At 36.4% G+C, this 12,297-nt stretch overlaps 2 protein-coding genes and 1 pseudogene across 3 annotated transcripts; all 3 read right to left on the bottom strand.

Moving 5' to 3' along the window:
- Positions 1 to 74: 74 nt before the first annotated feature.
- Positions 75 to 2,791, bottom strand: LOC108690687. 2 transcript variants are annotated; one of them, XM_018198093.1, is made up of 7 exons: positions 2,472 to 2,791; positions 2,303 to 2,389; positions 2,128 to 2,210; positions 1,525 to 1,914; positions 1,065 to 1,388; positions 589 to 1,005; positions 75 to 514 (listed from the first exon to the last, which is right to left on the bottom strand). In XM_018198093.1, exons 4-7 carry the CDS (start codon positions 1,834 to 1,836, stop codon positions 296 to 298), a joined length of 1,272 nt encoding a protein of 423 aa, XP_018053582.1. In that variant the 5' UTR covers positions 1,837 to 1,914; positions 2,128 to 2,210; positions 2,303 to 2,389; positions 2,472 to 2,791; the 3' UTR covers positions 75 to 295. The 2 variants fall into 2 exon arrangements, with proteins under 2 accessions (XP_018053582.1, XP_018053584.1); XM_018198095.1 differs by lacking the exons at positions 2,128 to 2,210; positions 2,303 to 2,389; positions 2,472 to 2,791 and having other exon boundaries at positions 1,525 to 1,965.
- A 1,007-nt stretch (positions 2,792 to 3,798) lies between these two features.
- LOC108690686 lies at positions 3,799 to 5,387 on the bottom strand (annotated as a pseudogene).
- A 2,582-nt stretch (positions 5,388 to 7,969) lies between these two features.
- LOC108690693 lies at positions 7,970 to 11,689 on the bottom strand. Its single transcript, XM_018198107.1, has 3 exons — positions 8,979 to 11,689; positions 8,350 to 8,816; positions 7,970 to 8,145 (listed from the first exon to the last, which is right to left on the bottom strand). The coding sequence occupies exons 1-2, from the start codon at positions 11,140 to 11,142 to the stop codon at positions 8,395 to 8,397; spliced, it is 2,586 nt and encodes an 861-aa protein (XP_018053596.1). The 5' UTR covers positions 11,143 to 11,689; the 3' UTR covers positions 7,970 to 8,145; positions 8,350 to 8,394.
- Positions 11,690 to 12,297: the final 608 nt, after the last annotated feature.

The raw sequence follows: 12,297 nt of genomic DNA, 5'->3' as shown, positions 1-12,297 counted from the left end.
TGTGTGTGTGTGTGTGTGTGTGTGTGTGTGTGTGTGTGTGTGTGTGTGTGTGTGTGTGTATTTATATATCAATAATATTATATATTGCAATAATACTTCAGCAGTAGATATACCAATATATTACATAGTATTAGTATATTGCTACTACAATAGTATTGGTATATAACATATGTTATAGATATAATGCATAATATATGTAATATGTATAATATGCATTATTGTATTAAAATGATAGTTGTGCTTTATAATCTTCTATAACGCAGAAAGATGAATTATATAAAAATAATATCCTTTTTCATAAATAACCATTCTCAACTGCATGAATAATTACGTCTGCTAATCTTTGTCTTCCACTTGATGTTTTAATATTATATAATGTCCATACATCAGCAATATTTACTGCCTCGTTACTCTTGATAATAGCATCTAAATCGAATGATTGTGATGGGTCCAATAGACAAAATGGAATACTTTCCAGAGCGAACACTAATCCAAATATGAAATTTTTCTTCACCTGCAATTAATATCGAGTATTAGTATCTATATAATTTCCATTTAAAAATTTTGAAAGTAAAATAGATACTTTACATCTTTCATAAATAAATCCCATGGATAAATCCTTTCTGGTTCAGATCCAAGAGATTTAATGGCGCTGCTTAATTCGAAGTGATAAACTTTCAATATGTCATCATAATACTCATCTCGAAATGGCTTCTGAGTGCAAGAATAAACTAAAAACGATAGATCTGTGACAGGACTAGCGCAACGTGCAAGCTGAAAATCCAGTACTAGTGCTTCTTTTTTATTTTGCCCAATATCTCGGACTAGAAAGTTCGGGGCCCAACAGTCACCCGCAGCTATAACAAATGTCGGGGCATTTTCTTCACACAATTCTGTACACTTGTTATAGAGTGTACCAAATTCATAGGAATTAAATTGCTTTTCAGCTTTACTGTTAGGATATTCTGTCATTAATGCATGTTTTGCTATATCAACTAACTTTTTCTGTAACAGAAGATATACTTTAGTAAGAATTATTGAAAATGTAACGCGTAATTACTTACATGAAATCTTTGATACCAGTTCCAGTTATGATTACCAAAGTAAGTTTCTTTTAAATAGCTTGTTATTTCTACGAATTCTTCTTTTCGTTGATCTTTGTATGCAAATGAAATTGCGTGAAATTTCGCCAAGGCTTGTAAGATTACTGTACATTCCGCCCAATCCAGGCAGCTTTGCCTGGATGCTGGTCCAAATCCTAGAGGAGAGACATCTTCTAAGACTATAAAATCATTTTCACCATCCATGTAAGAAGCCAAGTAACGTGGTATACGCAACAGATTGCTCTGTCCTCTCTCTGCTAAGAATTTTTCAACCTTAGGGATAATCTATAAAATTGTTTTGTAAATTGTTTTTATAAATGTTTTACATCTGTATTACTACTTGATTATATATAACGGATCCATTTTTTAAAAGATATATGCATTTCCAATTACATAAAAAGAAAATTTCGTATATCCTCACCTTTGTATAGAACATGATCTCGTTACCGAAAAAATCTTCGCTCCTGAAAGTCTTTCTCCTGCCAACATTTTTGGGAATTGATTTTACGACGAAATTAACCTGCATTTGTTGCCCGTCCACAACACCGTACAAGATACCCTTGTTAACAGTCGACAAGTAGCTATCACCCTTGGCAAATCCCTCGCCAAAATTCCAATCTGTCAACTGCACCTTCTTCCCATCACATGCTTTACGAAGAACGTCTGCTAGCACCTCTTCCGTGAACTTGTCACTCACGTCGCTCAAATTAACATGGTTTTTAGTTTGACTCATGATCTTAATTTCTTCTACTTTCGTATTTATTAATAAATTAATTTACGAAACTCGACAATACTTTCGAAATACTGAAATCTGATTGGGAATATTAAATACTAGATTTAAATATTGCGATATTATCGAAATTAATACTTATGTTAATTTAATGGAACGTTTAGATCAATGCGTGCGATTTAAATCTTTTAAAATAGATATTTCTCATTAAAAGAATGTAACAAATAAGTGAGCATCATTGAATTATTAAGAAATAAGCTAATGAAGCCGTTGCTACTTATATTTATAACTTACTTGTTATCTCGTCAGACGTGATTTATAGTAATTTTTAGTATCTCTCTGATAACTCGATCTTTTCTTTCCGTGATAAAAACGGTCTGTAATTCATTCACAAAAGTATCTTGTCATTTTGTAATCTTCAACTTTTCTACAGTACAATTTTTGACACAGCATGATTATGCTCACTTACATATATATAAGTCTCTTCTTTATGATCCAGTTCTTCTCGTTGAAAGAGAGAGGAGGGGGGGGGGAAGAAATGTTTACGTCGATCGTTCTTCACACGATGCAGTCGATCGTAATAAAAAAGACGTCCCGATTATTAATACTGTAATCGTAGTAATCGCACGTGAACAAACCTTGTATTCCTGGCGCGTCGATCTGCCACGTATGAAACTATGACGTTAGACGTAATTTTCCATTGTAAATGGAATGCAGGATCTTGTTGAGATTTATTGAATCAACCGGGCTCGCGTAGTGGGGACGAATTAAATGATATAAACAGTGGCAAGAGGCCACAAGAGGAAATGTGACTGAATTCTATGAACTGCCAGTCTCTCTCCGTCGACATTCTGAACACTGTAGTCGACTATAGATCGTGCGCATGTTTCTATCATCGATTTGCATCGCGAAACTGCGCGAAACATAACCTTACGTATTGCTAGAAGAAATGAGAAGATTCTCCGATAGAAAATTTCATTTTATAAAACAGCTGATAAGAAATAGAGCATGTTATCGTATACGATCGCAAAAACCACACTTTTTTTATTTGTTTTGTGTTTTTAAGTGGAAAAATTTGGATTAAATGTTTGTATATATATATATATATATATATAGAATCATTATCGAAATCATTAAGAATGTATAAATATTTATACACCCGCAGTTTATCTTTTATTGACTTTTCTTCCGCTATGATATTGCAAATTTTCTTGTGATTATAGTTATATACTAATGTGCTCCGAATTTTGATAAGTCACGGAATGTATGCATATATCGCCTATACCGTAATATGTTACACTACGGAGATTCTAGTGTTCCAGAAAACTTGGAAATTTGCAAGACTTTGCCTTGGCAAAGAAAAAGAATAATAAAAAGTTGTAAAAAAATATGTTACATAAACATTGTTTCTGATGAAGTTGCATGCGAGCAACATGATCCAATTATCATTTTCTTTATAGTTGTAACATTACAGAAATATAAAAATATTAAGTGTAATCTAAAGAAAATATATTTTTAATCAGAATGAATAATTATTTAAAAAGGAGGAATGATTAATAATTTAAAAAGAGATTCTTCCCCTACAATTCTTTTTAGAGAAATTAAAAATATTTCATTTATTTATAGATAACATATAGATTTCTATTTATGTGTCATAAGAAAACTTATATTGAATTATATCAAATAATATAAGTTGTATTGTTTTAATAAGAATCTCTTCAGAGAAATTAAAAATATTTTATTTATTTAAATAATATAGATTGGTTAGTGTATCACAATTCCATAAGCACACAATATTCTACTAGAATGAATATTATTTCCTTTTTAATATTTATATAAAAAGAAGAATATTGTATCATAGGAAGAAAACTTATATTGAATTGTTGAAAACTTATATCGAATAATCCTTATTAATTGTTTTAATTATATTTTACAGCAAATAATGATCTTATAGTAAAGCTTTCTTTGTGTTATATGTATTGTGTTATATGTGTTATTGTGTTATATGTATCCTTTTTCAACAGCGTGAACTATGACATCCGCTAGTCTTTGCCTTCCGATTGTTGTAAAATAAGAAAATGACAATATCACATCACTAATATCTATTGTTTCATTATCCTCAACAGCAGTGTCTATGGTAAATGATTCGGGTAAATCTATCAGGCATAATGGAATAGCGTCAAGCGAAGCAAACACACCAAACACAAATTGCTCCTTCACCTAAAATTAATTACACATTGATTATAGTATTGTCTCTCTTGAGAAAAATTAAAACCTCCTCTCTCCTAAGAAAAATTAAAACCTCTCTTTTTACCTCTTTCATGAATAAATCCCATGGATAAAGTTTCTCTGGGTCAGATCCGAGTAATCTAATGGCATTGCTCAACTCGGAGTGATATGTTTTTAATGTCATCAAAATATTGATCACGAAATGACTTCAGAGTGCAAGCATAAATTAGAAACGACAGATCCACAGGACTTGCGCAACGTGCAAGCTGAAAGTCAAGCATCAATGCTTTCTTTTGATTTCTTCCAATGTCGCGGATTAAAAAGTTTGGACTCCAACAATCACCCTCCACTACGATAGATGTAGGAGCATCTCTTCTATTACATAATACATTTGTTAAAGAGAGCACCAAATTTGTAAGAATTGTATTGTTTCTCAGCTTTGCTGTTGGGATATTCGATAGCTAAAGCGTGTTTAATTAGAATTTGTATCTTTTCCTGGAAAAAGATCTTTTTATTCTAGAAAGAAAACTGATTCTACCATATAAATTCTATCAGATATTTCTGTTATTTACATGAAATCCTTTGTACCAGTCTCAATGTTCATGACCGAAGAGGGTTTCTTTTAAAGAATTTGTCATTTCTGCAAACTCTTTCTTTTTCTGATCTTTGTACGCAAATGAGATCGCGTGAAATTTGGACAATGTCTTCAAGACAGCTAAACATTCTGCCCAATCTAGGCAGTTCTATCGTGAAACGGCACGAAATCCTAAGCAAGAAGCATCTTCTAAAATTAGAAAACCGTTTTCATTATCTGTGGAGGAGATTACATGACGTGGTATGCATAATAGATCGGTTTGTCCTTTTTCTGCTAGAAAGTTTTCAAATTTGGATATAATCTGTAAAATAATTAGAAAATGGTTTATTTGATTACATAAATAAATATAATTTTTTTCAAACGAAGATGTACAAGTCTCAGAAAAAGAAGTATAAATGTCTAATCTTACCTGCGTATAAAAAGCGATTTCGTTATTGAAGAAGTCTATACATCTGAGAGTCTTTCGTGTTCCAGGATTTTTTGGCATTGACTTTACGACAATATTCGCTTGCACATGTTGTTTTGGATCGCCATTTATAATGCCATTCACTTTGCCCTTGTAAATATTTGACAAATAATTATCACCTTTAGCAGATCCCTCGTTAAAACTCCAATCTGTCAATTGCACTTCTTTTCCGTTGCATATTTTGGAGAGGATATTTATTAGCACATCTTCTGTGAATTTGTTGTTCACTTCACTTAATGTAATACACTTTTTATTCAAATTCATTCTTTTTTTGTTATTAAAATTAATTGATATAATTTACTAATATTTTATACGTTAAATATTTATTTATAATAATATGCGAAGGATTGTAAGTCAACGAATATGAGCAAACTAAATCAATGACGAGACTGCTCTACGTTATATAACTTATCTTGTGCTCAGAGTTTGATAAAGATACGAAATATTAAGTACAAGTGCACTATATTTCTTATGTTATCAAAAACATTATAAAAAAGCTTCCTGGTATAAAGTCCACAAAGTATCTAATTTATTAAGGCTCCTGAGTAGTCATCACAATTATCTTGAATCATGATGTAATGATTCAAATGATTCAATTATGATGTAAAAAGTGATAAAAGGCACATTAAGTGCTTTTATTCAATGCGCATGCGTTATTTTCACTTACACATGCCTTTTATGACTTTTTACGATTATTTATTGACTGTCAGGGAGAATAAGCATAGTTTTCGTTTCATTCATTTTTACAAATGTTTTAAAATAATCTCATCATTTTGTTTTATTCAAATTGTCTTTATTTATAAATAGCATATAATAAAAATTAACGTGTCATTTCTCTTCTGACATTATGATTCAATAATGGCTGTGGTGACTATTCAAGAACTTTAATTAGTAGATACTTTAATGTGTATACTTTACTAGTGATACTTTAATATGTTCGATTAATACTTCTGTTTAATATCACTGTTTAATAGCAAATTTATGTCATCAAGATAAAGAGAGTTATATATTTTTATAAAATATACTTACCAAAGTCAAATACTAATAGATTTCGAAAGAAATCAATGTAATATCGTTATTCGCTATCTCATGTAAACATCATATATAAAATATAAGATATATTTATCAATATATAAAATATAATATTAATATTCTTTGAAAATAAAATACATGCATGATAATTTTCTATGAGGAATTTAAATGAAATGGAGAATGAAAATGGAAAGAAATGGTACAATAAAACAAAATCATTTAAATATGCATACATAACTAACACATTATATTTATATATTACAATATAAAATTTGTTTATAGGAAACCTAAATTTGGGAACATTTTTGTGTAATGCATGTCAAATTATAAACTGACAGCAGTCTTGTAAAATTTATCTAAATTATGCTATCCCGATATAAATTAATAATGTGAACACAATAACCTGTGAAGGTATATTCAAACTAAAATTCATTTTTTTATAAAAATGTAAAAAGAAGTATGTTTTACGTACATCTGCTGCATCTAGAATGACTAAAATCGCATTCGAAAGTAAGACAAACGTAAAGACTTCGCAAAAAAGCTTTTATTTACATTTGTTCCGTTTCATTTAGCGCCTAGATAAATTTATAATTGCAATAAAATCCCACACAAATCGATCGCGCACACACTGATCACTTGTTGTGGAATGTTTCACATAATAAATACAGCTTCTAACATAAATTAAAATACAAGTCTTGCATCTTTTTTTATACAACCAAGAAATGTATAAATTCCAATATCTCGAATAGAACCCAATTGGATTCCATCATAACAGTAGATTCACTCACGACGAGCCCGTATACCTTATTTACAATGTCCATATATAAACATATACATTGCGACCTATCGATATACGAAGTGAAAGGTAAAAAGTACTATTTTGTACCTTAGAATCTGAGAAATAAAATAAAATGCTGGCCTGTGTGTGTGTGACATTAAATCGCACTTATGTCATCTATTCTAAATCGGTAATAGTATTTTTTTTTGACGTCTTTCTTATTCTCCTTCGATTTATTAAATGTAAACCTGTTGACATTAGTCGCGTCTTGCCTAACTTAATGGCTAAACTTAACGTAACCCGCAATTTTCTTAATCTAGTCTTAGCCGCTAACTAAATCGTACAATTGGACTGAGTGATAAATTATCATCGACTGTACAAACATCGCTTTCAGCTTGACACAATCATATCCTAATCTCGGAATACCTGAATGAGAATCGTAATTGTTTTCCCCAGTTGAGTGTTTGGACCTCGCGTACAATTTTTTTTGTAAAAAATATATACTTCCTGCTGATCGCAAAGCTGATTTTATGTCGAATTTCCGTCACAATAGTAAATTCAAAGAAGAATAAGTACCAATTGAAAGGTGGTCATTGAAATGCTTTTTAATGTATGTACGACTATGTAAAATAATGAATGTTATAAAATCTGCTGGGACAATATAACGTCAAAGTCTTCTATAACGTGGCGTCAAATAGCAGTGTGTTTGCTAAAATATATCGAAATTCCTTATGTGGCATTAGAACTAATTTAAAATCATTTGTTCCTCCAATACGTTCCACAGCCGTTCGGTACTAACAGTGAACATAAAACCGAGAGAGAAGCATTTTCCTATATACTTCAGTGAGACACAGTATTTCTTTATTTTTTTTCAATCACATGAATCTTAATAAGTACCAAGTGCCTAATATAAGATCAAGTTTCAATATACCCTGAACTACCCACATATAGGTAGAGGAACCCCAAACGAGTTCGCCGTATACTTTTACTTGCTTATCGAGGATCAAAATAAATATATATAGATATCGTACGGCAGAGGCTTGGCTCGGACGTCGATGCAAAGCGGGAGAGCAGGAATGGCAATTAGGTTGTCTATACACAGGACATATCTTACATAGAGTACGAGATAAAATTAGTTTAGACCGAAGTTTGCGAGGGCGACGATTCTCGCGAATGTCGATATATCCTATGTTTCGACGACGATCGTTACGTCTGCAATAAAAAAAACACCAATTATTGTATCACTCATAAAGTTAAATGATTTAAAATTTTATTATTTATATTTATCCCAAAATTTATTTATTAGAAAAAATTGTTTGCTAATATTGTGATACTTATGCATTTACTAGCATTTTATTTTTTACATATTTCTCATTAAAATAATAAACGATTGAAAGTTTATCTCTCGTTACCTACCGAGTCAACAAGAATCACGTTCTAGTCATCGCATTGGCACAGCCTTTATGTGTTGTTGTAAAGTTGGTGGTGAGTTTGATGTTGATTCGGATGCGAGTGTTGCAGCGTATGCTGGTGCTGATGGGGGTGCTGATGCTGTACTGTGGGATGCCTCGCGTTATATCTAACACTACCAGCGAGCGAACTTCCCCTGCCGTGAGTGCCGACCATGCTCTGCGTATCGGACAGCTCATCTTCCTCCGCACCAAGACTCCGAAACCTAACGAAGCCGTCCTCGGCGACTAGCATCGTCGAGCCGCTGGTTGGAGCTTGTTCGTGTAGACCTTGTACAGGCGTATGCCTCCCGCGAGTCTCTGAGTTCCTTAGAGTTTGTATACCGTTTCCATGACGACTTAAGGAACCTCGACCTTCGTGAGGAAAGTGGCCCATTGTACCTGATTTGCGGATGGAATGTCTCTCAAAGGTACCTATACAATAAATAATCATTAGTTACTGCAAATTAATAGTTATATTGAATAATCTAATAAATAATATCAGTCTCTTTTAGATTAATAATGAGAAGTAAATTTTAAACATTCAATTATAAATAGATTGTTAATGAAAAATATGAGATGTTACAATTTTTTTACCTGATATGTTCAAATGCTCGGGCAAAGTATTCAGTGGAAAACTATCATCGTAGACTTGTTTTCCTGTTCTCATGGTATAATTTTGAATCGCTTGGTTGGTACTACATATGGCGGGGTAGAGTACGTCATCCATGTTTTCCGTAGAAGTGGAACTGCCGCATGGAAACAGAGCGAAGCCCGAGTGTGCCGAGTGTTGCTGCATCTGTTTTTCGCGCAACGGATATTGAGATAGGCTGGCAACCCAGGCTAGGAGACCACAAACGGATAGCTCTAGTAATCTGACGGAGAACTGCCAGCCCCACCAGAGCCATGGAAATTGTTGCGGACGTTCCTGAACACCGAATACGCCATAGAGCTGCACGAGGCCCATGAGGATGAACAACAAAGCGGTGGCAATAGTGGTGGTGATGGCAGTGCTGAGAGCCATCGTAGTAGGATCGGCGCCCATCATATGATTTGCGCCAGCTGCCTTATTGCTGGCCATATGAATCTGCGAACGCACCACGCGATACACGTACATGTAGCATAAACCTAGAGTGATGCAGACGATGATGTAAATGCACTGGCAGATGAGCGGTAGGATTTTCGCCTCGTCCTGATAGCCGAGCATGTGCGCGGACACGTGCAGGGATACGCACAGTATAATGTGCACCGTGGATGAAAATACAAGCGTAATAGGCGAGAGGATGTTGTTGTTAAGCGATGGTGCTTCCGAGCATCGGGCAAGGAACAACATCAGAGTGGCAAACGCCGCAGACAAGAGTGGTGCCGGCAAGTACATTAGAATTCTAGACAATGACTCCGGCAGCGAATGTCCGAGATTGTAAGCGTCGTAAAAGAGGTGAAAGCACCTCAGAGTGCAGATTGTGGTCAACAGGAGATGAACAGCTAGGAAGTACGATTGTGTGAATAGATTCGTTGCCTCGTTGAAACGCACGATCTTGTAGATCGAATACAAGGCCATGAGCGTAAACATAATCGCCGCGACGTATACGTGTAGTGACCAGGCGATCCGCCACGTAGACTCAAGTGGATGTGTGTCGACGCGTGGTATCAAACGGTCATCATCAGCGCCATCGTCGTCGACACTTGTTGGTCGCTTTGGCGTTGGCGCCGGTGGCTGCGCTTGCGGATACGGTAGCCTCTCCGTATCCACTATTTCGATACTATCAGTATCGTGTTCGTTCCTCAGGCCGTGATGATAGCCGTCGTCGTCCTGTCGACCAGTGTTTGGTAGATTGAAGATCGTTGGCTGCGTGACAGCGATCTTCGAAGGATCCACGGTACTGCCATGCGTTTTTGGCGTCACAGTGCTTGGCGGCGACGTAGTTTTATCGGTCGTTGGGGCAAGAGGAATATTCGGCAGCAATGGACTTTTCGTAGCTAAAGGCTTTAATAGTATATCAGGAATATCCTGTTTCCTGCCATTGCTGCCAGATAAAATCCTAGAAATACTGGGGTAATGAAGAGTCACGAACGAAGGATCGTTCGTGCCGTTCTTTCGATCGGCCTCACTGGATTCCGCCGGCCTCTGCTCTCTGCTATCGGGCACATTTGCCGGTTTGATCCTCGTATGAGAATGATGCCTCTCTGGTACTTGAGAAGGACTCTGAGGTAGATCCGGCGGTCGGATGGGTATCCGCTCGTGCGCCGGTGTCAAGCTCGGTGGTGGTACCGGTCTCCTGTTGTTGGTATGCACGTCCGAGTTGGTACCTCGCAGTGTGGGTTTATCGGCGAATGGATGCAGGTACTCTGGTGGTAGGGGTGGTGTAAAGAGTGCCCTGGAAGGCGGCGCGTACGACGGCAGATCTCGAAAGACGGGGGATGCCGTGGCCCGTGGCGCCGCCGGATACTTAATAGCGGGTATCGATGGGCTAGCGGTAGTTGTACTGGTGATCGTACTGGTGGTTAACGGCGATGGTACCGTTGACAACGTTGTGCTAGCCGACACCTGAGCATCGTATGCCGGCACGCTGCGCTTCGTGGTCGCGGAACTATGTGCCACCTTGTTGAAGATTGCCGCTAAGTTCTTTTCCAGAACAGTGTGATCTAAATTAAAGATCGGGCCATTAGGTTTACCATCGCTGCTCGCTGAGCAGACGGTCGAGCAGGATTGTATGGCCAGCAGAGTGGATAGGAGGAGCAGGCGCATTATCGGGGTCATGATGCTCGTACTGAAGATGATGATCGTGGACACTTAAATGCCCTGTCTGGGCATCGATTCATTCCATAACACAGTCAACGTCGCTTCGCGACGAAGATGATGTCGGACAGAAAACTTTTAAATCCACAAGGTGTAAGGACACTTGTTGGGACGAGTCTTTGTTCGATCCCGTATGTCGATCTGTTATTCCGTACGTTTCTCCCTTTCTTTCGTTCCACGATTTCCGTTCGAAAATACTGATTTCCTCACACGGAATTCTGCCACACATCACATACCTGAGATTGGTTGTCTCTAGGTCTTCTCACTGTGTCATTCCTTTTCCTTGCGACATCCGGTACGTTTCTCTTCGACGTTGGCGTAGCGTTATATTTTATAGCCTGTACTTTCGCTGATCGATCGTGGATACTGTCGATACACACGAAAGGTTTCGATGAAATAGGATGGGGTTAATAGTGTCTTCTTTGTAACTATACTTGTATCTACATTTTTCAGTGTTCTGCATTAAACAGAATCTCTCTTGACACTGCGATGTGTCGAGTGATTAGGCGGCGTGTAAAAACAGAATTCAATTTCTTCCTCGCAGCATCCACCATCCTCGGGATCCACTATCGTTTCGTCTCATGTGCTTTCATTATGTACGGAATACACGAACCAATCGCTCCTAGATTATTTTGCCGTGTTAACTTTGTTACTGTTGTCCCACAGTTGACTCGATTTAAAATCTATCTACTTGCGCGACCGATACAGCGACGACACGGGCTTGTTAACTGAGTTTGATCCGATATCGCTGTTGCTGCTGCTGCTGCTGCTGTTCCTGCTGCTCTTGCCGCTTTTGCTCCCAGAAGGCCATCCCAGATCCGCGAGAGCCCCGGCTAGAACGTGAATCGCCAGGGGAGCATTTAACGCGCCGAATTGGCTTGTATTCCTAGTCGCCGACGCGGCTTTGTAATTACCGTATCCATTTCTTTAATTGGCAGCTCGTTGCAATCATCCGTTTCTCCTTTACGATTCTTTTGTGAGAGTGCCGGAGTACCTATAAAAAATATCTGTCGTTAATTTAAAGAAATAACTTAGAACACAATAACATTTTTAATACATACGAATTTAATTTAATAAACAAAGACTTTGTTTTAAAAAACTTTAGAAATTTTTATT

Source organism: Atta colombica, unplaced genomic scaffold (assembly GCF_001594045.1).
Source record: "Atta colombica isolate Treedump-2 unplaced genomic scaffold, Acol1.0 scaffold35, whole genome shotgun sequence".
In the NCBI taxonomy this organism is placed as follows: domain Eukaryota; kingdom Metazoa; phylum Arthropoda; class Insecta; order Hymenoptera; family Formicidae; genus Atta; species Atta colombica.
This window is presented reverse-complemented; position numbering and strand designations above follow the sequence as displayed.